Source organism: Humulus lupulus, chromosome X, assembly GCF_963169125.1.
Source record: "Humulus lupulus chromosome X, drHumLupu1.1, whole genome shotgun sequence".
NCBI lineage: Eukaryota > Viridiplantae > Streptophyta > Magnoliopsida > Rosales > Cannabaceae > Humulus > Humulus lupulus.
The window spans coordinates 149,889,633-149,917,363 of NC_084802.1; the positions used below are offsets into that span (position 1 = coordinate 149,889,633).

At 37.6% G+C, this 27,731-nt stretch overlaps 1 protein-coding gene across 1 annotated transcript; it reads right to left on the reverse strand.

Moving 5' to 3' along the window:
* Positions 1–9,515: 9,515 nt before the first annotated feature.
* LOC133804411 (probable UDP-N-acetylglucosamine--peptide N-acetylglucosaminyltransferase SEC) lies at positions 9,516–10,902 on the reverse strand. Its single transcript, XM_062242582.1, has 4 exons — positions 10,440–10,902; positions 10,172–10,299; positions 10,004–10,086; positions 9,516–9,853 (listed from the first exon to the last, which is right to left on the reverse strand). The coding sequence occupies exons 1-4, from the start codon at positions 10,509–10,511 to the stop codon at positions 9,744–9,746; spliced, it is 393 nt and encodes a 130-aa protein (XP_062098566.1). The 5' UTR covers positions 10,512–10,902; the 3' UTR covers positions 9,516–9,743.
* Between the last annotated feature and the right edge of the window lie 16,829 nt (positions 10,903–27,731).

Here is a 27,731-nt window from a genome sequence, read left to right on the forward strand (position 1 = left end):
TATCCGGGAATAATTTATCAGAGCACTTGCTCGGATTCTAACCGTCCAATGATTAAGTAAGCATGAGGGCCCCTAGGTCCCATTTATCTTGGCGCCCCTAGGTTTAACCAGCTTATCCTCATCTCATGGCCACTCGTCGCTGTAATGAACCGGACATAAATAAAATCAAGAAGTGTGACGGGGATCAACCGTCTAGGATATGACGGACTTCTACCGTTCATATTTTCTAAATCAGCACTCACTAGACTAACATCTCTAAGCAACTTTCTATGACAGCCTATTTATATGCATGTATCCCTATACTAACATACAAGACAATAAACATTTCATGTTGCAGCCATACAATATAAGTTGACTTACTTGGAGTCCTTAGCGCTCAGCAGGTTTTCACCCTCCAACGTTCAGTCCAGTTACGCTTAGCCAATACTGTAGTTATCCATACAGTATACTCGGATTAATTATGGCACTAATAATTCATTATTATTATTTTAGGCAGTTTGGTCATTTTAATAAAAGTCATTTGTAAGGATTTATAATCCTTATTTGGTTTTAAACCTATTAAGGAAAGTCATACAAAATATTCGAGACTAAACCCTAAGTCTCGGGGAGACCTATCCTAAGGTCTCGATACCTAGGCTCGGGTATCACAATGGTATTTCCACAATCCGCTAAAAATCTTATTCTTTCAAGGTATCGCTATTAACCCGCACTTTCGACTAGTCAGTTAAAATATGTAAGATTTTAGCCGGTATTATATCCAGAAAATACAAATAAATTCCTTAATTATTTTTAAAGAAAATAAAATCTTTAAATTTTCCTTTTATTTTTCTTAAGGTTTTAATATCTAAAAACCGTTTTAAGAAAATTGCCTAATTTGTCTTAATTAGGAAAACCGTTATAAATTTCTCATCTTGACTAATTAATTTTCCAAAAGAAATTAATCAATTTTACTTACTAGGAAAATAATTTATTTAATTATTTTCTCAAAATATAGGGTTTTAAACCCTCTTTTAATTTATTAACTATTAATAAATTAAATCTCTTATTTTTAGAAAGAATAAAAACTCTTTAATAAAAATAATTCATTTAAACTCAAAGGGATAATTTTAGTGAAAATATGATTTCAAGACTTACCAATTTATATCTTGAAATAAGCAAAATTTTACTTTTTACCTTATGTTCCAAAATCTCATTTTTACACTAAGTGTGAAAAACCTAATTTTCACATTTTTAACTACATACTTCGTTAGTTCATAACTTGAAATTTACTTACCCAATTGTTACCAAAATTTCCCAATTCCATTTTTGATATGCCATTTAGGTCTTTGTAAAATCTTAGGTCAAAATGAGCATTTTTGATTGGTGAAATCATTTTCCAACAATGAGGTAAAAATGACCTTATTTTCAAGTCCTTATTTTTTCCAAACTTTGACAGTTAATGAATTTCAAACCGTTTAATATTTTCTTACCAAATTTTACAGTGGACTAATAGGTTATGCCAGAAATATGTTCACAAAATTTTAGAAAAAACTGGGTTCATTTTCCCTATACAGTGGCTGTCCAAACTTGGTTCCGAAAATGAGAATACGAAAAAACAGTTTTTTACCTAAACTTTGAAATAGCATAACTTACTCATTTCTAAACATTTTTTAGTGTTTCAAAAGCTCAATTTTATGTACTCAATCTCAACAACATAACAGTACAATTTAATTTTACAAAAACAATATACAGTGGCTACTTGACCCCTCGGAAGTCGCAGCTTAAAACATGTTTTGTTTTAGGGTATCCTACAAAACCCTTGGGGGTTTTGGTTCCCATTTTCAAAAATCAATACACATGCATCATAAAAATTATTAAACAACTACCATAACCTTATTACATCATCAACAAGAAACTCTAAGCATTAGATATACAAAATAATGCTTAAAACTAAAAACCCTACAACAAAATCATCAAAAGTAAACTTTTTACCTCTTTGGTGTTCTTGCTTAAGGTTTGGACCTTCCTATAAGCTTTGACTCCTTCAAAACCTTTCAAAAACCCTAACATACTTCCCCCAACAACATAGTCAATTAGCTATTTGAAACTCTATGCTTAAAACTTTACAAAAGCCTAGATTAGTGAAAGTTTACCTTAGGGAAAATACTTCCTAGACCAAGACTTAGCCTCAAAGTTTCCTTGGTGTTCTTGGGCTTGAAAAATGGAGAGAACACTTTGAGAGGTCTTCAAAAAAGATGATAGTGAATAAGAGATGGAGAGTGATCGGTTCTTAGTGTGGGAATTGCTCACAATACTCTTCAAAATATCACAAGGTACTTGAGTGCTTTCCTACCCACTTGCCCACTTGACCTCTTAATTAAATGGCATTTAAATTTTATAAAATTTGGGTTCACACCACTCTAAAACACCACATGGCTGGCCACTCTTTGCTACATATATGATCATTTCATTTTTTTTTTTTATAAAGGTTATTAATGTTTCATAAGAAGAAAAGTCCAAATTGGCTTTTGACACCTTTTTCACTCTTATTAAGTTTTAATCACCAAACTTAACATTAATTAATTAAATTAAATGTCTCTCACATTTAATTTAATTAATCACATAATAAAATTTAACCTAAGGTCCATTCATGGAATAAAATTCCCCATTTCGGTAGAATTAGGCATTTAACACAAAATGCCCTAAAATTTCCATTTTCTTTTAGGTTTATTATTTTTGACCAAACTTTAACTTTTATGAATGTATTTTATGCCCAAAATATAATTGCCATGATTTTTCGTTTTATTTTCCGAGATTTTCACCCGATCAGGGTTTTTGTGTCGGTCCAGGACCGAAAGTCTTATCTTGACTTTTAAAATCACAAAATTAATTTTTTGGCTAGTAATAACTCATGGAATACTTACAAACAAAATATAATATTATTTAAAATAATATTCTTAACCCGGGGGAAAAATCCCGACCCGAGTCGTTTAAAGGTACCCGAAAATGCAGGACGTTACATCAACTGCTTCATTGGTCCTCTGAACCATCTCAGGACCTAAATACCTCCTCTCACCTGTCTCATCCCAATGGATAGGTGATCTGCACTTCCTCCCATAGAGCATCTCATACGGAGCCACTCCGATAGTCGCCTGATAGCTGTTGTTATACGAGAACTCAATTAAAGGAAGACACCTACTCCAAGATCCCCCAAAATCTAGCACACAGGCTCGTAGCATGTCTTCTAGTATCTGAATCGTCCTCTCAGTCTGTCCATCTGTCTGAGGATGATAAGCGGTACTAAACCGTAATTGTGTGTCCATAGCCTTCTGCAGACTTTCCCAGAACTTGGAAGTGAAGGTGGGGTCACTTTCGGATACTATCGACCTTGGTGCCTTATGCAGTCGAACAATCTCCTTCACATATAGCTCAGCATAATATTCCACAGTATAAGTCGTCCTGACTGGTAAAAAGTGGGTGGACTTGGTATACCTATCCACAATCACCCACACCGAATCATGCTGTCCTACGGTCTTTGGCAACCCAACTACGAAGTCCACGGTGACATCTTCCCATTTCCACTCTGGAATCCCTAGAGGCTGCAGCAACCCTGCTGGCCTCTGATGTTCAGTCTTGACCTACTGACAAGTTAAGCACTTGGCCACATAATCCACCACATTCCTCTTCATGCCTGACCACCAGTACAAAGCTCTCAGGTCTTGATACATCTTCGTCGTACCTGGATGCAAGGAATAAGGAGTGGTATCTCTATCACATATTCACATATTATAACAATAATTCACTTATTGCCCTCCAGGTATACTAATTAAGGCCCTAAGCCTTATTAGCAAATTTCACTACAAGAAAAAATGCTTTTAATAACACCGAAAATGTGTTATCAAAACATACCATAACACTTTTTGATGTGTTAAGACCGACTATGTTATCGTAGGTCAGGGTACTTTACATAACACTTTATCATTGTTATACAGATGTGTTATTATACTGTCAACGATAACACAATTTCTGTGTTATTTTAATAAATAGATAAGTGTTTAATTATGTTATTTATAGTCGATTATATAACACATTTCAATACTTATAAATTTGTGTTATACTACACTTTTGTATAACGCTTTTTTTGTGTTATACTACACTTTAGTATAACACATTTTTTGTGTTATACTAGACTTTAGTATAACACATTATTTGTGCTATACTACATTTCAGTATAACACATGTGTTATATTAGCTTAGAGAAACATAATCTTATTTTACTTACACAAAACTAGGAAAACAAATATGAAAGTTGAAGCCAAATAAGGTAACATAAATATAGTTTTATTAATTACTCAAATGTAATTACAATATTTAGTCTACTAGTCTAGGGTTAAGAAATCATATTACAACATAATTTATGCCCAATTCAGATTCCTTTATCACTAAATACAAAACAAGAAATGTATACAAAAATTAGTGAAATGCATTCTTCCATTCTAAAGGCCTCAACTACAAATGTTGTCAACAATTGCTCCAAAGAAATCATCTCAATATACCTGCACATTGTAAAAAAAAAGTCCTTTTATTATTAAGAACGTAAGACTTAAGCTAGTTTCCACCTGTAAGCATATAAAGTTTAAATTAAATTTGTAATAACTCCAAAACTTGACGAAACAGCAGGGTATAGCAAGATGTACTACCATGGAAAACAACGACTGAAGCAACAAAACATGCAACTTAAAACAAGGCTTGTGAAATGTATCAAGATAACAAATATATCATTCTCAATGATCAAAAAGTATGTGAGGAAGAATTGATTCCAGAACTCTAAATTCTGTCAATATATCCCCAAAAAAATTAATGAATAAAAATAGAATCACACTTTGACTTCTTATACAACAAAATCATAAAGAAAAACAATAAAATAAAAATGCACATGGAAACTTCTTTAGCATCTTTAATATAAGGTTTAGCCCAATTTCTGCAATAAAACTAAAAATAAAGTTAGAAAAAAGAACTCTTTCTAATAAAAAGAAAGAAGAATGTCACTTGTGCAGCTAAGAAGATCCCAGAACTAAAGTCAAAGATATCAAAAAGCAGAGTATATGAATGGTCAAGAAACATAGATACATAATAAATTAATCTGCCAACAAAGACTCAAATATACAACACAATATCATAATTATTAACAAAAATGAATGCAAATTATAAATCTAACATAGATAATCCAGAACAAGAAATAGATAAATTAATTGGACATGCTTACATATTGACACCAATCATCTTTACTCATCTAAAGCATCTACAAACAAGTCCAATAATAAATAGAATATGCATCTATCTAGTTTATTATTTGCTGGCCCTTAAAAAGATTACTAAAATAAAATAATAAAATATCACTATATCTAATATGTACCTTCCCCTTGAAATGTGAAATAAATGTCAAGACTAGGTGACAATAATTGTGGAATGAACAGAAAATAAATTTAAGGACTAATCTACTCACTTCACCATTAGCAAGGGCAATTGCCATCACACCTGCAACTTCCACTCCATGAAAATTGCATATATATCCTTGTTAAATTTCACTTAATATTATGTAACTTACAATGAACAAAAATGCTAAGAATTAATTAGCTCTGATTTTATGTCGAAAGTTGAGAATTAGATAGTACAATTTCCACTAAAGAAAGATATTTATGGAAATCTAAAATGAAAGATTTATTAGTAAATTATCTAATAAATAGTCATGTATTATGGAGTTATTATGTAGTTGCACATGATAGCTTACCTCAAACCAGTAGTTGAAAGAAAATTTGCTCAATAGTGCTAGTATCCAGAACAATGTGTACCTACAAAATACACAAATTATAACACATTAGGGGAAATGATAAGAATAGAGACAACTCAATAGCTAATTTAGAAGGGAGAAATGGGAAATTACTTCAGCACAGAGACATGGCTTTCTTGCATCCCACGTCCTACATATAATCTAGGCTATGTGATAAAAACAAATATTTTAGGGAATATACACAAAGCTTAAAACCAGAAGTTGATCAGACAACGAAAGTAAATTGAATATGGGTACAATTACATGACCAGTTTTAGCTGGCCAAATATGTGGCTGCATAATCAAATTTTGAGTTGATCTTTGGATATTTAATAAAAAAGATTTTAAAGTGTGCTGTTTAAGATGATACGTTATCTTTTTGTATTAATAAACTAAAATCTGTTTCTTGTCAAGAAAGCGAAATAATAGCAAAAATATGAATTCTAGTATATTTCTTAAACCTTCAAAGTAATGCTAGTTGCTAAATTCAACCTCTAAGAAAAAACTTGGTGCAAGATTGATCTAGAACTTTTATGTAGTTGAAAAAAAGCCTTTGTGATGAACTTACCTGTGTCCAAGCAAGTAGAGTGAATAATCTCCAATTGGATACTTCAATGTTCTTTCTAACAGTAGGAACAAAATATAACACCATCTCAATTGCATTAGGTATCATATAAATTCCAATTACAATTTGAAACTTGAGAAACCAAATCAAACTAAACAGATGGATTGGTTAGGTCTAATGTTTTACCATTAAACACAGAAAACCAAATCAAGAAAATCCGTTCATTATTATAAAAGAAAAGCACTAGCTTTTTATTTTCCTTCCTCTTTCCAACTTATATTTCACGAGAACTTCTAAGATTTCTAGTTGCATAAATTTTTAAGTTTTTTAGCCTAACTAAATAACCATACACACACACCATACCTGAATCATGTGCCATACACACCGCCAAGCTTTTCGAGAAAAGACAGGAGCCATAATTTCCACAAACCTGAAACATATTCAGAAGGTACTGTTAAACTTTACACCGTTCAAAATATCTTTCCATAAAACAGAAACATATTCATATGAGAATCACTTCCAGGTGGGCTCTATCTCATGCAAGTGGCTCTTGTGACTCAATTCATAAAAGCTCAAACCATCCAAACACGACTTTAATTCATTTTATAAGTAAAAATCAAATATTGAAAATCAAATGGATTTGTTGCAGAAAAATTGGGTAAAGGCCAATTTGATATATTATTATTTAGATAATTACTTAGTCTTGTATAAGACAAACTAAAGTATCAAACAAAAACTCTGGAAATTGTCATGTTTTAAGTTCATATATGGGAATATGACATTATAAAAAAGGAAACCTCATCAAAATTCTGCCAGGAAGAGATGCTTTCATAATACTATGTGGTATTATGAACATAAGAGGGAAACTATAATATTTTATGAACATAAGAAAGGTCTAGCCTAATTCATTGCAAGTATAAAACAATAGCAAACAGGGGATAGGATACAACAAAAAACACAAAATAACAAAGAAACCCAACAATAGCAACAAACAAGATTTCTAATGGAAATTCTCAATCCCCGGTCATTACAATGCAAGCTGGATTGATGATAAATTTATACATAGCTATTAGATATGAAGAGCATGAAGAAACAAACTATCACCAATATCAATCAAATCAACTATTACTGGTAAAAGATGTTGTGGGTAGTGGGTACTAGTCCAGCAGTCCTTATGGTTTCAAATTTTTTGCAATAAATGAGAAGAAACATCGCTAAAGCTTTTTATATTCTAGAGAAAGCACAAAAATTACCCTCAAATTTTATTCTAGAGAAACTATATAATGAGAAGTAAAATCACGCAATACAACACGCAAATTTTATTAATCAAAATTATCCATCATAACATAACACACTCACAGCAAAAGAAAGGCCTTGCTTGAAGCACCATAAGGTGGGACCAAGCAAGACACCAAATATCAAAGGTGGGTCATGATTTTTCTTCTCAAGGAATGAAAAGTTGCATTTCTACATGCAGCTTTTCTTCCATGGAATTCAAACAAAGAAGGTGGACTAGAAAGTCCCCAAAGTGATTGACCTAACTGAATCTCAAGTCTTCTTCAAGTAGCTGTATGGGAAAATGAGTCTAGTCTACCCTTACCTAGTCTTCCAACAGGAAAAGAAACTCTATACCTAATAAACTTACAATAGAAACTTGAACAAAACTAAAAGAAGAGCTCCCAACAGCAAAGAAACAGAGCCAAATGACTCTGTTTATTTAGTTAGCAAACTATGGAATTTATTTTTATTTTGTTTTTCTTTCTCATATCAGAAAAATAAAGTTACAATTATGCCTAGCATCTCTGATTTAACAAATAAGTAAAGCAAGAAAGAAGGAAATAAAAAAGAAAAGAATAGCAGAAAAACCACAAGGGTAAAAAAAAAATTGCCCAACATACACTACATCCAACCAATAAGAGAAAAAGAAAAATCTAAAACGCAACTATAATGGAGGCTATCTAATTGCCAGAATAAAGAACTATACAAAAGGAGCACCCAGCAGCATAAATAGAAAGTAATTAGACAAAAGAGTTGCAGATGGAGAACATGTGATAAAATAAATAAACAATAATAAAAGAAATATAATTATAAATCCAATACCATAATTGTTTCTATTAACCAGTACATGCAGGGATATGTTAAGGCAAGACACATTTTTCCCAGTGAAAGAATAGTTTATATGGAATAAATTTCAGCAAAGTAAAGGAGATTATTAAACAATGTGAAAATGTACAACAAGGCTATATGGCTACAGTCAATCTACTGACAACCTAACAGTCCAAGTAAAGGATACACCTGTTGCTCTTCTCCAGTGCATTGCATGAAACCCACTAAAAAGCACAAGAGAAGGTCTATGAAAATAATTCAAAATAATTCCCCACCCTAACTCACTCTATCCTATTTATTTTATTTAAAATAATTCAAAATCGAATCAGAATCAGAAAAGAGCCAGAATTAGAATTCAAAAGAGCAAAGGCAGAAAATAGACCAGCAGTCTGCATTTCCACCCATGAGCCTAATAAATAGAATAGCAGTCTTTTACCGTACTAAACAACAACTAATAACTACTTAGAAAACATGAAAACAAGAAAAAATAAAGCCAAACTTGACAAACATACTTGTGGTTATTATATTTAAACTCAAAGCCAAGAAAACATACTCAAACCTAGAGAAACTTAAAATACAAATTTAAAACGAAGAATATATTCAAAACAAACTAAAGCAGATAAAATATGCCCAAAAAAGCATCATTAATTCTACAAAAAAGGGAAAATGAGAAATCAGAGGAGAGAAGGAGAGGAGGACAATGACTACAGTTTTTTTCCCTAGGTCCAAAGAGTTAGAGAAGAAGATAATCTAATTCAGAGTAATAGACTTCTCTTAATAATAAGCCATTGATTGAAGGAAAATAGATGATAGATGCAATATGAAAATAATGATAAAGATTTAAAGATGCAATCAAAGTCTCTTCATATTCTTGGAGCTTCACAATTTCGATTTTCACAATATGCTTTGAGTAATGAGTAAGTCTCAACACAATATAGATAATAAAAAAAATTACTTCATAACCTGATCAAGATACAAGTGGGATTAACTAAAAGATGAGTATTGTCCTTGAGACAGAATACAGCTCTTGATTAAGGGAATTCTGGTGCAACGACTCAAGAAAATATGAGCTAAATATTAAGCTAACTAAATGCAATGCTACAGAGCACACACCACCAAAAAAAAAAAAAAGAAACAAAACAGCAATAGCAAAATCAATCAGCATTAGCAACATCAAATGTCAAAATAAAGTTACATATTGTATTGTACTAAGATAAATACACTTGAGTAATAAAAAAATAGAAAAAAAAGTATTAAGCATGCTTACGTATCTAAGAATAAATCTGCTAAAGCACTGCGCTCGATATGTTCACCCTTCATGGCAACATCTGTGAAAATAATCTGATCTGGTTGTACACCTCTTTGAACAGCATCTGGAACACCAATAGTTTATCAGTTACTAATTTATCTTTCCTTTGTAAGATAAATACCCATTACTACATTATGAAATATAACTAACAAAGAAGAATTCAAATATTATGCATGTAAATGATTTATCTTGAGAAATGGTAAAATGGCAGTACAATTGCAGAGTCTCGACTCGCCAGCAGCAGGAAATCTGAGAAGCCAAAGTGCACTATTTGGTACTTGCTTAAGGATGTTGCACCTGCATTTATCGACACATGAATCAATATAGTTATTGTTGTGATTCAATCAATTCAAAGTTATGCAAATATAAACACTCGACTAACCATGTATTGAAAATATCAGGATCCATCTTGTATAGCTGGTTAAAACAAGCAAATATAAATTTGTCCTCAGGTAACCCATAGCTAGATCTCTTGGGTTGGCAGTTCGGGTCTAACACATCACAATTTTTCTGCAAGAGAAGCATGAAGTAGTGTTGTCACAGGAAAAGAAAAACTACTTTGACTAGTACTAGACAGCAGCAACAATAATGTGAAACAGAATTCCAAAGCTATGAACTAAGATGAAATTACAGTTAGGTAAAGGAAATACCTTCATATCGTCCAAGGCCTTGCAATGATTTTTCTTTGAGAAGAACAGCTTCAAGGAGCAGACTAACAGCATGCATGGACATAGGTGGGACAGAATCACTCTGTGAACGGTGTCTATTTTGTTCACATCTTCTAGAAATGGATCCTTTCATCCTAGGAGTCACTGCAGCAATGTCTATTCCTTCAAATACATGAAGTGCAGCTTCTATGTTACCCTTTTGATACTCAAGTCTTCCTAGCAGAGCTCTTGCTTCCTATAAACCATGAAACCAAAATAAATCATCATCCAAATTGATTTGCCAAAATAAATAAGTCTAAAAACAACTCCTTAGTAATTTGCCTCAACTTTATGACATTGTAAACTGTACCATCCCAAGACTAAAAAAACTCAAAAACAGTAATGCTATTTTTGTAACAGTATACCAATATTTTAATCAAACTGATTTCTTGACTCTTCCTTTCGATAGAAAATTATACACAGGAACAATGTTAGAACAAACAATCTTTAAACTTTCCTAGTTTTGCTATCTCTGTAATGACTAAAAGGAAAGCAAAGCTCTTAAAAAAACTCACCTAAAAATACAGCTGGGTGCATCTAATAGATATCTCTTTTGGAACCATGTTTATTTTCTTGCATATAAATATCAGTAGAGTGTGAAAAAGAAAGTGATGGCTTACCACTACATCTGGGCAAACTTGGAGGCTTCTGCTCGCAGAGAAGAATGACGACAAAGGCTAAGAAAATAAACCCACCCTGAAATTCATCGAACAAGCATAACCCTAAAAATTCATTCAAAATACCTGAAGCACATATAAGAACTAAACATCTCACAAAGAGTTAAGCTACAGATGATGCAAATGTAGTATATAATCTTTCTCATGTAAGAAAACAAAATACAATATCAGAATCTAAAAATCAAGTTTGGCTGTGGAGATGATGCAAAATATTCTTTGCATCATTAAGGGAAATCCAGAAAATAAGCAGCTAACCAAATAAAAATCACAAGTCGGGTAGCTCCATACAAGAATCAACATCATAATCCACAAATAGAGACCCATTCTCTCACCGCAAGTAGAAACCCACAAATAAGCTATTTACTAGTTGAGAGTTGCGACCCCTGAAGCTATACGCGAAGCACTCTAGAAAATGGGGCCTTGAAGCAGGCGAGCGACACTTTTCTTGGCACCAAGCAACGGGGAAAGGGTAAGGTAGAAGGTTGGCACCAAGCTACCGAGAAATGGGAACGGTGCTTGAACGGCGGCGACAATCGGTGGGTTGGCAGAGAGCAAACGAAAGAGAAAGGGAGAAAGGGAGAAAGGGATCGGATATGGAGGGAGAGAGAAAGAGATTTGGGGATCAGATATGGAGGGAGAGAGAGAGAGAGATTTGGTGATCGGTTTGGAGAAGAAAGAGATTATATTTTTTTTATTTACTTATTTTATAAATAAAATTTGATTATATTGGTACCGTGTGAAATTTGGGGGTGAAAATTTTTTTTGGGAGGGGGGGGGGGGGGGGCGGGGGAAAATAGGCGCCAAAATTAAGGCCCCCATACACTTATACACTTATTTGTCTACTATAATACTTTTTTAAAAGTGCTAAATTTTTGTGTTATGGAAATGGGGTTTTGTTGTAGTGTTTGGGTCGTTACATGCGGTGTGTTCTATTCCCAGCTATATTAACTGGACCAACCAAGCTGTGGTTCAATAAGTATAAGAAACACTCAATCACCTCCTGGAAAAAGCTGTCCTCTGAGTTCAAGAGCAGTCCCAAGCTGCCAAAGAGTTTTGAGTGGAGGCTAACTCACTGGCCAAAATTAAGCAATAACTCGGTGAGTCTCTGAAGGCCTATCTCAACCTGTTTACTAATGTAGTAGCCCGAGCTCGAGACGCTGATGAAAATGCCAAGCTCATGGCCATGAAAACATGAATCACTGTAGGAGGAGATTTATGGAAGGGGCTCTGAAGGAAAGGAGTGAAAAGTGTAGATGAATTCTTAGCTGTAGCTCAAGAGTGGATAAACCTAGAAGAGGCAAAATCTGATGTCACATGAACAAGCCAGACCCTCATTCAGCCCGTTGGAGTGGTGGCAGATGCTGCAGCTACCACTCAGCCCGCCACCCAGAATAACCAGGTGTGGGGTAATAAACAAAAAGGGAATGTTGAGGGCTACCAAAACGAGTCCAAGAAAAATAAGCACGGGGTTAAATATACATCCATCTACACCGCCTATATTTATTTAACAGATACGACAGAGCATATTTATTTAGCTAATTCTACTTGCCTTCCATGGAAGAAGCCCGAGCCTTTGAAACATCAAAGGGCAAAGAGAGACACAACTAAATTCTATCGATACTACAATTATATTGGCCACAACACAGATGATAGCCGTCACTTAAATTCTGTCAGAATAGGGTAGTTCTCAGTCAATAGGCGAGACAGAACCCTCAACTGGCTTTGGATAACTAGGTCAATCCAGCGCAATCAGCTTAGGAAAATCAGATAATCTCTTTCCCTGTTGAAGGAAGGGACATAGCCACCACTGCAGGCAGGCCAAATATGGCAGGAACGAGCAGTGGGGCCCAGAAGAGATATATTCAGGTGCTAAAAAGGCATGATGGCACCAAGTTCATCCTAGAGAAAAGGTTATCTAAATAACAACGATTGGATAAACAACAAATAATTTTTATGGAAGACGACACTAGCCATTGTCCAATTCTCTCACAATGATCCACTGGTGATAACTATTCACCCTGCTAATAGGAGGGTGCGCCGAATAATGATTGACAATGGGAGCTCTTTGAATGTGCTATTCTGGTCCACCCTTGAAAAGATGGGGCTATCTGTAGTCGATCTCAAGGCTGCCTCTATGACCCTCTATGGATTTTTCAGGATAGGGGATGGAAGCAATAGGAACAATCGATCTCTTAGTAACATTGGGTGAGGATACAAGAGCTATCGCCAAGATGCTCAAGTTTGTAGTAATCTACTGTCGGGCTGCCTACAATGCAATACTGGGGATACCTGCGCTAATGACATTTGAAGCTATAACTTCATCTCGCCATTTGGCCATGAAATTCCCCTCGTCCTCAGGGATATGCACCATGAGGGGAGAACAACTCCCTGTCAGGGAATGCTATAGCATTGTCATGAAGGGAAAATCACAAATTGAGCGGCAAGCAATGGTAATAACCAAGGAGAATGAGGAACCTCAAGCAACGGTAGTTGCTGGAGAGGTGGAAGAACCTCAGGAAGTCATAAATAACGTTGCCCAACCCAAAGAAATTGATCGAAGAATAGGCGAAGACAGTTTTGATCTCCAGGATTTAGAGGAGCTAGAGGAAATCATGCTCAACCTAGAAGTACCTTCGAAAGTAGTAAAGGTTGGAAAAACTCTTGGAGCCGAAAGAAAGAAAGAATTGGTCGAGCTTTTAAGAAGAAATTTTGATGTCTTTGCCTAGTAGTACGAGGACATGGTAGGAATCAGTCCAAGTGTGATGCTGCACACAATAAACCTGGATAAACACGTGTTTGCAAAGGTGCATAAGCGTAGGCTATTGGGAAAAGATTGAGGAGAAGCTCTAGAAGAGGAGGTAGCTTGCTTATTGAAGTGTGGGTTCATTAGGGAGGCTAAATATCCGACCTGGATAGTGTAGCGACCCAAATTTGTTAATAAGGCTTAAGGGCCTTGATTAGTGTGCCAGGAGGGCATAATTGGATTATATGTGATTTAATGATTAAAAGCATGTTATATGAATATCTGAGATGCATGACTATGTGTATTAGTATGCATGTAGGCCCTGATTAGGTTAGAAGGGCAAAACGTAATTTTGGCCCGTTGAGGGCATAACTATATATATGTGATAAATTGTTGAGACCACATTATTATGTGGATATATTTGTAATCTGTGATTCGAGGCGATCCTAGTGAGCGATTTAGAGAAAAAGTCACGGCGGGGATTTATACTCGGCTTGGGGCGAGCCTGGGGGTATTTATGGGAATTGAAAGAAAATATTGGAGTCTATTTTGATACTGGGGAATATAATTGGTGATTAGTTAGGTGTCGGGAGGTAAGTGGTAAATATTAGAGACACTTGAGGAATTAGCGGGAATTGGGTGTAATGACCAAAATGCCCCTAGGTTGATCTAAAGGCTCAGGGATTATGGGAGGGTATTATGGTCATTTGGCTCATAAAGGATTGGTGTTAAGCGTTGTTTTGGCTTTATGCTTTAGTGGATTGTGTAGAAAGAGTTGGAAGTCTGAAGGAAAGAAAGGAAAGAAAAGAAAGAAAAGAAGGAAAAGGAAAGAAAGGGAAAACAAGGAAATTTCTAAGAACGGTTTGAGTCTTCTCCACCAATTTCTTTTGGAGATTTGAGGCTAGAATCCAAAGGAGCTAAAGGATGAGATTGTATACTTGAGGACTTGATCAGGTTAGGGAAACTAGCTGAGGTTGTTCATCAGTTGAGGTAAGACTTTGAGGTTAATATTTCAGTTCTTGGTATGGGTATTGAATTGGTTTTTCTAAGCAGAATTCTGTGGGAATTCTAGGGAGTTGAGGCTGAAGCTTTGAGGAGGTGAAGGCTAATCAAGTGTGGAGAATAACCTAGGTTGGGCTCATCCATCAAAGGTAAGGAATTCTAGTTCAAGTCCTGTGGTTTCAATTGTTGTTTTTGTTGAGTTTCTGAGCTTTAGGTCTAGCTATGGTGAATTCCTTGATTTGGGGTGCATGTGATTGAATTTTGTGTGGTTGGGACTTATGGGATGAGTTCAGGATGTTGGGAGGCTTGCTTTGAAGTTTTCTTGAGGTTTGGTTGAGTTTTGAGTAGGTTTGGCTTGGGAAAATTCGAAGGAGAAAATGTTGTGCAGGGCTGTGCTATGACTAGCGCTACAATGCTAGTCACTGGGCGCTGTAGCACTGGGCTATGTTGTCTGGGGAATTTTAGGATCTGTTTTTAGCACAGTAGCACTCCCCTTAGAGCGCTGTAGCGCTACCCTGATTCCAGAAAGGGTTTTTGGGTTATTTTCAAGTGTTTTTGCCCGGGGGTTCGGGGTTTGATTCCACCACCCCGTTTGGTGGAATTAGGGCTTCTCGAGGGCTCGGGATTGGTCCCAGGGATAGGTTTTGGATTTGAAGTTTGGTGATGATTCTGATCTATGGCTGTGACTAGGTGTACGCTAGGGCTCGGACGGGATCGTGCTTGATAATCAAATTGATTAAAGCTAGCGAATCTAAAGGTAAGAAAACTACACTCGGTTATGTGTTTGTGATGGGACTAAGAGCTCCCTATATCTATATGATGTCATAGATGGTATTATGCCATGGGACATGTGATAAACGGCCTAAGGGTGCCATAACTAATACTTGCGCACAGGGCGCGGCTCGACCACTGGTAGCTGAGGACAGCTTAATATTCACCGAGCTCGGTTTAAGCGGGCCGAGTCAGTGGGATAAATACAGGGTGCGGCCTAAGGGCATTAACCCTAGTTATCATATGTGAATTGATTGATGATATGGAATGATATACTTTGTATGCTGAATACTTGAATAACATGAATGCTTAGACTGTTGAGTGCATGCTTATGCGGTATGAGTTATCTGATTGTCTGTTGAATGATTATGCTCTGTTATTGTGCTTTCTTGCTGGGCCTTGGCTCATGGGTGCTACGTGGTGCAGGTAAAGACAAAGGAAAGTTGGGCCAACCTTGAGGCGGAGAGCTGTGAGGCTGAATGTACATAGTCAGCTGTTTGGCCACCACAGTCGAGGAGTGGAACAGGACGAGAAATGCTTAACTGTCTGTTTTGCCTTAGAGTGGCTAATCACTGTATTTAAATCTTGAATCTTTTGTAAACAGTCTTTAATTTATTACTTTTGGGATCCCATGTAAAAAAAAAATGTTTATTTATAAGAAATGCAACTTTTGAGACCAAAATCTTTTAACCCTAGTTCAACTATAGTTTCAGTACCACGTTTTGAATTTCATGACTTAATTAGCAAGTCTTGCACCTTTATAAACACATAGTGTAACGGCCATGGCTATCCAGGGCGTTACAACTTAGTATCAGAGTGTCCTAGGTTTAAGGGTTCCTGAAGACTGGCTGGACATGTACATTCGCCACGAAAGACAAGCTCGACTCAGGGTTTGGTATCTGTGTATATATGATTATATGTTTAAATGATCTGAATGAGATATGACTGTTGATATCTGCTTGATTAATAGGGAGCATGAGATACTGATAGGAATTCAATGCTTTAATGATTCTCAGCTCATGGTTAATCAAGTATTAGGGTAATACCAAGCTCGAGGAATCAAAATGAAAGCTTATCTAGCTAAGGTTAAAGGTGAAATGTCAGAATTTGAGTTTTATTCCATCGAACTGGTCCCCCGCGAGTAGAATACGAATACCGATGCTTTAGCCCGACTCGCCACAACTTGATTAATAGGGAGCATGAGATACTGATAGGAATTCAATGCTTTAACGATTCTCAGCTCATGGTTAATCAAGTATTAGGGAAATACCAAGCTCGAGGAATCAAAATGAAAGCTTATCTAGCTAAGGTTAAAGGTGAAATGTCAGAATTTGAGTTTTATTCCATCGAACTGGTCCCCCGCGAGTAGAATACGAATACCGATGCTTTAGCCTGACTCGCCACAACAAAAGTGCCTGACACATTAAATGTTGTCCCCGTAGAATTCTTGGATAAACCAAGCATCAATGAAGAGCCAGTTGAGATTGCAATGATTGGCGAAGTACCGATTTTGATGACTCCTATAGCTGAATACCTTACAACTGGAAATTTGTCAGAAGATCGAAAGAATGCATGAAAGCTACTGTATCAGGTCCTGCAGTATGTTATGTTCGATGAAATTCTCTATAGGAGAGGTTATTCTTTACCCCTCCTAAGGTGAAATTTACCCAAGGAAGCACAAGCTATTTTTTGAGAAATCCACGAAGGATTTTGTGGAGACCACGCTGGGGGAAAAACAATGCTCTAAAGGTATTAAGTCAAGTCTATTTCTGGCCTACGCTCAAGAAGGACTCAGCCTCGCATGTCCAAAAGTGCGATAAGTGCCAGCGTTTTGCCACTATTGGTCAAGCAACACCCATGGAGCTAACCATGATTTCATTGCCTTGGCCATTTGCTGTATGGGGGGATCGACTTAATCGACTCATTGTCGATGGGAAAGGGAAGAGTTCGCTATCTAGTGATTTCCATCAACTACTTTACTATGTGGGTTGAGGCTGAGCCCTTGGCGACTATAACCTCAAAGAGAGTCCTAGATTTTGTCGTGAAAAACATCGAATACCGTTTTGGACTCAAAAAGAAGATTGTGTTTGATAACGAAACTCAATTTGACAGCGACCTATTCACAAGCTTTTGCGAGAAATACGACATAATGAAGAGTTTTTCTTAAGTGGCATACCCTCAGGCTAATGGGCAAGTCTAGCCAGTAAACAAAACCCTAAAGGTGAGCTTAAAAAAATGACTAAAAGATGCTAAAGGGCTACGACATGAACAACTCCCGTATGTGATTTGGGCCTACATGACCTCACATCGCACCTCTACTAGCCATATTCCCTTCTCTATGACCTTTGGAAGTGAGGCTATGCTCCTAGTAGAAGCTCTAGTGACGTCACATAGGCAAAAGACCTACAACCAGGTTCAGAATCATGACCTGCTTGATGCATCCCTAGATCTAATTGAAGAGCAACAGGAAGAGTCTCAGTTGCAGCTTGCCCATTACCAGTAATGAGTAGTGCGATATTTTAATTCAAAAGTAAAGGGGCGTAGACTTGAGCTAGGGGATTTTGTGCTCTGAAGAGTATTTATGGTTAGCAAAGATCCTAAAGACTGTGTATTGGGACCAAACTGGGAAGGACCCTATAATATTGTGGAGATCTTATGGGAAGAAGCCTTCAAACTAGCTCGGTTAAGTGGAGAATTGGTTCCATGAACCTGGAACGCTCTACATCTCAAAATGTATTATCAATAAGATGATGTCTTTGTTAGATTTAATGTGTTTTGTTTTTCGGAAAGGTTATTTATTAAAGTCATTTGATTTTGTTTGCATTTGGATAATAAAGGGTTGCTACATATTTTAAACGCGATACCCATTTTTTCATTTTACTTTTGTAATTCAGCACGAGTTGGTTATGTAAAAGCCATCTACAATATTTATAAATTTTGATCGCTTGGGGGATATATCCCTCGAACAGTATTTGAAATATTCAGCAAATTTAGATTAAATTTTTTTGCTCTTGACTTAGACTTTGGAAAATTGATTACTCTATGGCTTCTTAAAGTTGGAGTTTTCAAAGAAATTCTGAATATGAACTAAGTTAAGAAAATCCAAAGCATAAGAAAAATCCTAGAATTTATCTAGGTACAAAAATCTTGGAACCAAACTAGGTCCAAGGCCTAATCCTTAACATGTATACGTGAATAAGCGATCAAACTCCTCGAAATAACCAGGTCGTCGACCAAGAATTAACTAGGTGAGCCATCAGGCAACAATACTTCGATCTAAAATTACCCCTACAACTATTTGGATGTATAAAAACTTTGAATGTTCACAAACATAAATACTTGATAGAAAATGGGGGTAAACAAAAAGATTAGAGATATACCAAAATATATGAATTATATTGGGATAAAAATAACCCAAATTAAAAGTCCAAAAGGCCCACATACTAAGGGCTCCCGACGCCCAAAGAAAAAAAAATCTATATAAAAGAGGTCCTCCTTCATCCCTGAGCTCTGGTAACTTGCCCCCGGGAAGACACCTCTTCCTTCTCGGCCCCTACCGTAGCTCCAGAAGCCTCGACTATATCTGCAGGCTGCTTAGATAACCGGTCCTGGAACTTGGCAAGGTAGCTCCTCCAAAGTTCCATGTCCAGGAACAAGAAATCCCTTTCCTGGTTATACGCCCAGATTCGATAAAATGTTTCATCTAAAGAGTTCTCCACTTTAGTACCGTCCTCCTTGGCCTTGGCCTCGACATCTGCAAGTTCTACTTGAGACTGTCCACCTCATCAAGCTTCTATTTAAGATCGTTAACCTCAAGCTGAAGCTGGTCCCACTGTCAGATTATCTCCAAGGCATTGTTGGCCTTGTCAAGGGTGATCTTCGTGGCGTTGGTTTTCTCCAAGGCGTGTTGTGCCTTCCCCAAGGAAGTCCTGGTCTCATCAACCTCAGCTAAGACCCGAGTGATGCCACAAAACTGTACTACGTAAGACTCCAAAAAATGATTAAAGAGGGGTCAGTTTCTAAAGGCAAGGAAGTAGAGGAAGAGGATAAATATAATATTTATTGTTAGAGTCATCCCGAACGTAGAGTCGAGGACGGTCGTTGAAGGTCTCGACACAATAGTCTGCAACTCTTTGACACTGACCACACTTGCGTGCATTGTCAGATGGCTCATGATTTCTTGATATGAACCACACAGAGGCTCTGGATATTTCCCCACCACAAGAGGGGAACTAGAATAGTGACAATCGGGGCTTCGATTTGGATGACCTGTGGGGCAAGTGTGGGGTCGCGAGGAATTGGTGGAGGAGCTAGTAGGGTCATAACTACGGTGGGCTAAGGCTGGTGCTGCTTCTGGGCGGAGTTGGCACCCTTGTCTTTTGTAGGAGACCCGGTGGCTGCTCTAGTTCCAGTATTGGTTTTCTTCAAAACCCTCTGCCTCTTTATGTTTAGTCCGATTTTGAAACATTTCTTTAGGTTCATGTCTTCGTTTGCAAAAGAGCGAGCAGAAGAGTCAGACTCAAGGAATGATTAGTCAAGAAAACACTAAGTAAAGAATAATAGAATAAGAACCCTACCCTCCGAACTAGAGGAGGAAACTACTATGATCAGTTATGGGTTATGGTCATGGCTGGGTAAAACCTCTAACTTTTGGATTATCAGAGGAGGGGGAGATTCTAGCATTACTACATTGTGGGACCTACGGGGTTTGGGCTTTTGATCTAGACTAGACTTGTGCTCTGCCTGGCAAATACCTGGAGTAAATGTACCATGATGCAGGGAAGGCCATGACAGGAGGTTTGCAACATACTGTTAAAAAATCGTGGACTTAAATTCAAGGTATTATATACCACTATAGTACATTTGGGGTAGCCAGAATCATGGCGTAAGACCAGCTAGTCAACACACTCGAGTTGGGTCACATCTAGGTTCGGATCAACCAGATCTCGGCTCACGAGCTGCCTCGGATTGAATCATACTAGCCTAAAACTTGCAGCAGCCTGATTTATTTCTCTATAGGGATTACCATGGTCGGAGGTGTTGGCTAATGCACCCAATTCAGCCCGGCATTGACCAAAATCTTGTCTATCTTCATAAAATTTTGCTAAGGCACCAATGATGCGACCTCCTCTTCTTTCTCATCCTCCTTAGTGATTGAGGGGAGCTCCTAGGAGGAGAGAGCTCCAAGAGAGGACCTCGGGGCCTGATGGCCAGTGTATAATCCTTTCTGATCAGCTTACAAGCCACCATGGTGGAATCATTTACCACCACCCTGAAATCTTTCTCCTTGGCAGGAGCACTGGCCAGAATCTAGTATTGGCCTTCGAGGGTCTCAGACCGCTCGTTCTCTTGTATATAGCTACACAAGGTAGAAACTTGATTAGAATAAGTTTTAACTTGGTTAAGATAAAGAACTTAAGTACATAGTTCAAAAAGCTGAGAAACTTACGAGGATGGTTGAAGTATCGGCGAGTAAAGTTCTTAAATCCATTTGACATAAAGAATTGGTCTTTATAGTCATTCGGGTGGCTGGGGAGGTCGATAATGCTGGCAGATTTAGGAAAATGGGTGAGGTAGTAGATGCCGTCACCTCAGGTTATAATGTATGGGTTGGTTTTCAGATAGAAAAAATACATAATATCCTCAAGAGTAGGGACCTCTCACTCTTTGTTGAGGAATATATATTTTAATCCCGCAAGGAGGTTATACAAATTCGGGGGCAACTAGAACGAAGCAATCTTGACGTAGTTTAGGAAGTCTATGAAGTACTAGCCTATCGGGAGCAATGCACCTGCTTTCAGATGCTCATCACTCCAGGCCCTGAAGTCATCCTCCAATGGCGTGCAACTTTGTTCGCCTTCCAAAGGAGGTCGAGCATAAAACTCAGGGGTCATCTCTATCCTATGACTCAACATAATCTTTGTAACACCCCAAGTTGCTAATAAGGTTTAAGACCTTGTTTAGCGTGCCTGGAGGGCAATAAATGAATTTACATGATAATATATGAATTTGAATGAATATGTGATTAGTAATGCATGTTTAGGTGGTATATAGATGCATGTGGGCCTCGTTTGTATGTTGGGGGTAAACTGGTAATTTTAGCCCGTTGAGGGCATAAATGTGATAATTGTATTATGTGATTTGTACCATGTGAGTGTGGTGTTTTTATTGTGATGCACGCGTCGAGACGGTCCTAGTGAGCTAATTAGTCTAAAAGTCACAACGGGATTTTGTACCCGGCTCGGAAGGAGCCTAGGGGTACTTTAGGAATTTCGTAAGTTGAATTGAGAACTAATGGTTATAGTTATTGGTGATTGAGTAACATGTGTAACCGTTTGTAACTACTTTGAGTAACAAGTTTTAGATAGAAAATGGTAGAATTGAAATAGAAGTGAAAGGACTTGAGTGCCCTTGAAGGTTTAGTTAGGGAGGATTATTAGGAAGGGGTAAAGTGGTCATTTGGAAAGGGATTTAGACAATTTTCAGCTGGGATATTGGGGTACACGGTTTGGGCAATGGGTCATTTGATGGTTTGGATAAAAATTGAAGAGAAGAAAAACTAGAAGAAAGAAAAAGCTAGGGCAAGAAGAAGAAAAAGAAGAAGAAGAGTAGAAGGGGCTGAAGTGGGAGTTTAAGAGGAGATCAAGGAAGCTTTTGGGTGAATTCTCCACTTGAGGTAAGGATTTTATGCACATTTAAGATTTGTTTCTGTTTTGATTTGAGAAATCTAAAGCATGAGTTAAGTTTTTATAGTTTTGGGTTGAGTTGCTGAAATTAGAAATCAAAGGGTGGATCTTTGGGTGGGATGGTGTTTTGATCTTGATACTAGTGTTTATGGGTTGTTAGATGGTTCATATGAAGTTTTAAATTGATCTTGGGGTTTAGGTATTTGTTTGGGATGATTTGGGGAGGTTGTAGCTCGGGAAAAACGCAAGAGAAAACCCAGAAATCTGGGTTCGCGAAGGAGCGCCGCGGCCCTGTTCTTGGGCGCCGCGGCGCGAGGATGCTTCAGGAAATGGCCTAGCCGCTGGGCGCCGCGGCCCTTGAGGGGAGTGTCGCGGCCCTAGGCCATTTGGGCAGCCAAAAAATTGGGTTTTTAGGGCTTTTGCCCGGGGACGCGGGGGATGGTTCCAATGTATTGTTTTAAGGAATTAGAGGTCCCGAGGGTACGGGATTGGTCCCGGGAAGTGGTTTTGGGTTTGGTTAGTATTAAAAGTGTTTTATGTGTGTTGTGACTAGGATTTCGGAAAGGCTTGTGCTAGAGGACCGTGCTTGTGACCTTGGTGCATCGGAAAGCTCGGGATACAGGTAAGAAAACTGTAGCACCCGAGAACAGGACATGGGCCCATAGTGATATTACAGGGCATGGCCCTAGATTGTATTACGTGCTAATGTATAACCTTAAATGAATTATTATATGATTGAATGATTATCTCGAGATGTACTATATGTGTGATTATAATGAAATGAACGGCTAAGGCCGAGAGCGGCGAAGGCTGAGAATGGCCGTGGGGCCGGAAGTAACACCTAGCACATGGGGTGCTTATAGTCAGGGTGGGACCCAATGGATACATGAGTTATCCTTACGGTAAGAACCGAGACCCCATGCTTTGGTAAAGCCTCTGGGGCGGCATGGCCGTGTTTGTTCAGTCTGATGGTTTTCCTATTTATCAGTGGATTATATGTTAACTATTTTATATGCATATGTTATTTACTGTATGAGTTTTCTTGCTGGGCTTCGGCTCACGGGTGCTCTGTGTTGCAGGTAAGAGCAAGGGGTCAGTCAACCAGCCATGAGTATGGAGAGCGTGGGGGCGGCGCGTACATGTTCGGCCTGCCCGACTACTTTGGTTGGGGGCATTTTGAATATGGCTGTATTAACTTATTCTTTTGATAGTCAATCTAGTGTAAATCTATTTTTGAGTTGTAAGTATTTTGTAAACCTTATTTGGGATCCCAGATGTTGATACTTAAAGTTTTTAATAAAAGTAAGTATTTTCAAAGATTACAGCCTTAACTTCTGGTTAGTCACACTTTTGGTCTTTGAAAACCTCGTAGAGTCAGTTAGTTGCACAGTTGTGTTTTAAACTCACTTAGTAACGGCTCTAAGGTAGTAGGGCGTTACAATCTTGTTGAATTTTTCCTGAGTTGTTATTCGAGACACAATCATGTTGGCCTCAAAGAAGCTATCAGGTCTTACCTCGGCCTCCCTCTCCACCACTAGGCCGAAGTGGGGAATGGGAGTCTCCAAGGCGACATGCTTCTCCTTACCTCGAGAAGAGGAGCCTGTCACAATTTTTTTCTTAGGGGCCATGACAAATATTTTAGTTCGCCTGATTACAAAATGATCCATTTGAGGCAACATGGGAATATAACCTAACCCTAATTGTAGAAGAAATGGCGACCTAAAGTTCCAACGCTTCATTACTCGACCTAAGGCATCTTATGAGCCAAGAACGGGCGTGGTGTCTCATCGAATGGTCCTGGCACGTGGTCTCACGTGCATCTCTAGTTCACGCTCCTAAATCTTGGGAAGGTGCTAAAATATTGGGATTTGCGTATAAGACTTAGTGGATTTGAAAGGCAGTTTAATGCAAAACCGCCCAAATGTAGTAACCTTTAATCTACCCAGAATTGAACCTAAACCCCTTGAATCTTCAAACTAAGAAAATCACCCATTTTTTATGCCTTTTTTCTTATTGGATCTAGTGCTATTGTTTTTCGCTGAGAAAAAACCCACACTAAACTCATACATAACCAAAATAAGGAAAAATCATTGGAAAATGTCATAAAAGTTGTTAAAAAGAAGAGAAAATGAAAATTAAACCAGGGATGAGCATACTTACAAATTGGTTTCTTGATCGATGAGTGAAGTAAGAATAGAAAGTGCTTGAAAAATCTGAGCATGAGGACCTGGGATTTCTGGGAAGCAAGGGATTTCATAAAGTTTGAATGTTTTGAGAAGAAGAGAGGCAAAAGGAAAGTTTAGAATGCGAAGGTGGCTAGGGTCAGATTCTTCTCTTCTATTTATAGGTAAACTTCTAGGAAAAATCTTAGCCACACGATTATACTAGAAAGAGATCCGAGATCCAAAAATAAATAAACCAAGCGGAGGAAAAAAGTTGACAAGACAACTGTCACAGTAATCAAAACTCGAACAAGCGCCTGTGACAGGTAGAAACGTGTCCCATACTTGAGTGAGTATGTGGGCATGTTTTTTCATAATAGAAGCCGAAAAGCCTCTACTATGCATGTCAAAGGAGATGTCATGCACGAGTAGGAGCTTGGGGGGAAAATGTGGTACCCCAAAAATATGGGCTGAATTACTCAGCATGAGGTACAACTGGCAGACAAGTGCATGAAGAAAATATACATACAAAGTATTTTGTAAACTGTGATGTGAGTAGCTCAAGCTTACTTGACAGTCTGTGATAACTTGAGTTTCCAGATCGCCTCTTACACCGACAACTTTGTTCAAGGTTCATATCGTCCGGATTGCCCTCGAGGAGTGTGTTCAACTTGCGGAAGCCTGACTATGACGCACAGTGAAGAATCCCAAAAGACTTAGAGATTCCTTATACGTCTAAAAAATGCCTATATTTTATTATGTATTTATTACCTGATATAACGTGTATAGAATTAATATGCAATCGTGTATTTATGCAAATGGGAAGTTACCCAAATTTGTCAGTTACCATATAAATGTATGATTACCCAAAACTATCCATGGCGATCTCCTATAAATACAAGGGGAATGTACAGAAAAAGGGACCGACTTTTTATATGAAAAAACTCTACCAAAATTGCGTTAAACAATTTTGTTTAAAAGTTCATAAATAGATCAATAACAATGATTCGTGGACTAGGTGAATTTTAATCACTGAACCACATAAATTGTGGGTGTTTTTATATTCAGTTTACAAAAATCTTTGTCCAGATATCTAAATCCCCTATTGACAAAAAACTGCTTCAACAATATTAATTCCCATAAATAATATAATAATTATGGGGTCAAAATTTCGTTTATTTTAAATCTAACAATTTAAAATGTAAATCTTCAAATCTTGATAAACCCCATTTATCAATTTAAAAATTTCTTATTATTTATTTCCCAATAAATAATAATAATTTAAATTAAAAGACAAAACTCTTTAAATTCAAATTATTTTCCATTTCTAAATTTTAATATGATTTATTAATTATGCCAAAGAATAATACACAATTTGGGACATAAAATATATTTATTATCCCAACATATTATCAAATCAATATTATTTAATTTTCATAATTTTCCCAATTAAATCCCATTTAGCTAAACATTATTTCTCCTATAAAAATTTCCAAGTGTAGAAATTGTACGATGTTACAATATTACCAGTTCCTGCCATTTTTGACTTAGCCTCCTTTAGGTTAATCCATTCTTAACCATCTTTCTTTGGAGGTCTTTCCACAATTCTCCTCCTGCCATGATCCTAGCTCGAATGGCCATGAGTTTTGCACCGTCGTCAACATCTCTAACCTAAGCTGTGATATTCGTGAACTAGTTTATGTATACTTCGAGATACTGACTCGGTTGCTACTTTATGTTGGCCAAGGAATTGCTTATTGAAATCAGAGGACAATTATTCCAAGAAGTGATTGAATGCCTCTTGAACTTGTCGAACCACATTTTGGCCGGGCCTGTTAAGGATGCTAGGAACAAAAAAAATTGCAGGTCGACGTCCACATTAAGGGCCAGCATCAGAGTGTTGAAAGCCCCGATGTGATTAGATGGATCGGTGGTTTCATCGTAGGTCTCCATATGTGGCATCTTGAAACCCTATGAATAGGGAGCTACAGTGATATGAGGACCAAAAGACTCGAGCTCCTCATCAAAATCAAAGTGATCTTTGTTCTTATCTGCTATGAGGAGTCTCAACTGCTCTTCCATCAGTGCAAGTCGTTCTTCGGTTGGATTCCTCATTGTCGGGTTATTGAGGAGCTGGTTGTTAGCTCCCAAATAGAGATGCATGTTATCTAGGTTATTGTCCCTCATATCTTGAGCTCAGTTATTTAAGACATTCTTGTGATCACGCCTCACAGAAGGGTTCTCCCTTGGCTGAGTGTAGCTCAGGTTGTCATCACGACATTGTTGCCTCTAATGTGAGTTTAGATGATCACGTAGATAAGATTGACGATTTTTGTGTGAGCACAGTTGAGATGATCTCTTCGGTTTGGCTCTTGCCTTCGAGATAGAGTGTTATGAACACTCTCTGTCCAATAACATCATTTAGCAAAACTCACCACCCGTTGGTGAGGTTGATGAGATTGGTTGTTAACGTGGACTTGAATCCCAGTGTCGTGAGATAGAGTGAAATAAGTGACCTCTTTGTGAACACAGTTTATTTGGTTATTTCCACGAAAAGATGTATATTCTCAAACTCATGGAGGTGAAGGAGCTCAAGGGGGTGATGGATGGCGAATTAGTGATGGTGGATGCCTTATGGGAAGTCCATATGTCGTCCTTCTAGGTGTACTGTCTGAGGCATCCATTATCCATGCCAATTTCCCTTTCACGTGGTGGTCTTTCTCCTTGGTCTTGATTGTTTGATGGGACTGAAGTTGGCGAATTAGAGGGAATACCTTCCCTGTTAGTTTGCTTAAAGTTGGTTCGAGCTCGATCAGGCTGTTTCTTGGGTGCATGAGCATTTTGCTCATTTTTGGGAACTTGAGCAGGTTGCTCATTCCTAGGAACTTGCCTAGATTTTAAAGTGCTAGGAGTGGGAGTTCGAACTGAACAACTGACATTTGCACGACTATGTCTATACGATCTAGTTCCCTGAGATCAACTAGTACAACTTCTATTGGATCAGTTATATGAGGTAGAGAAGACATGAATTCATCAATACACCTATTGGCGTAGGCGAGTTGGCTCCTGAGCTTTGCATTTTCCTGCTCAACCATCCCTACATAGTGTGCAGGGTAAGAAGTTTCCTTGTTGGGCCGTGATGATGAGCAGCCCGTGTCTTGATTGTTTCTAGCATGAATTTGGGAGTGTTTCTC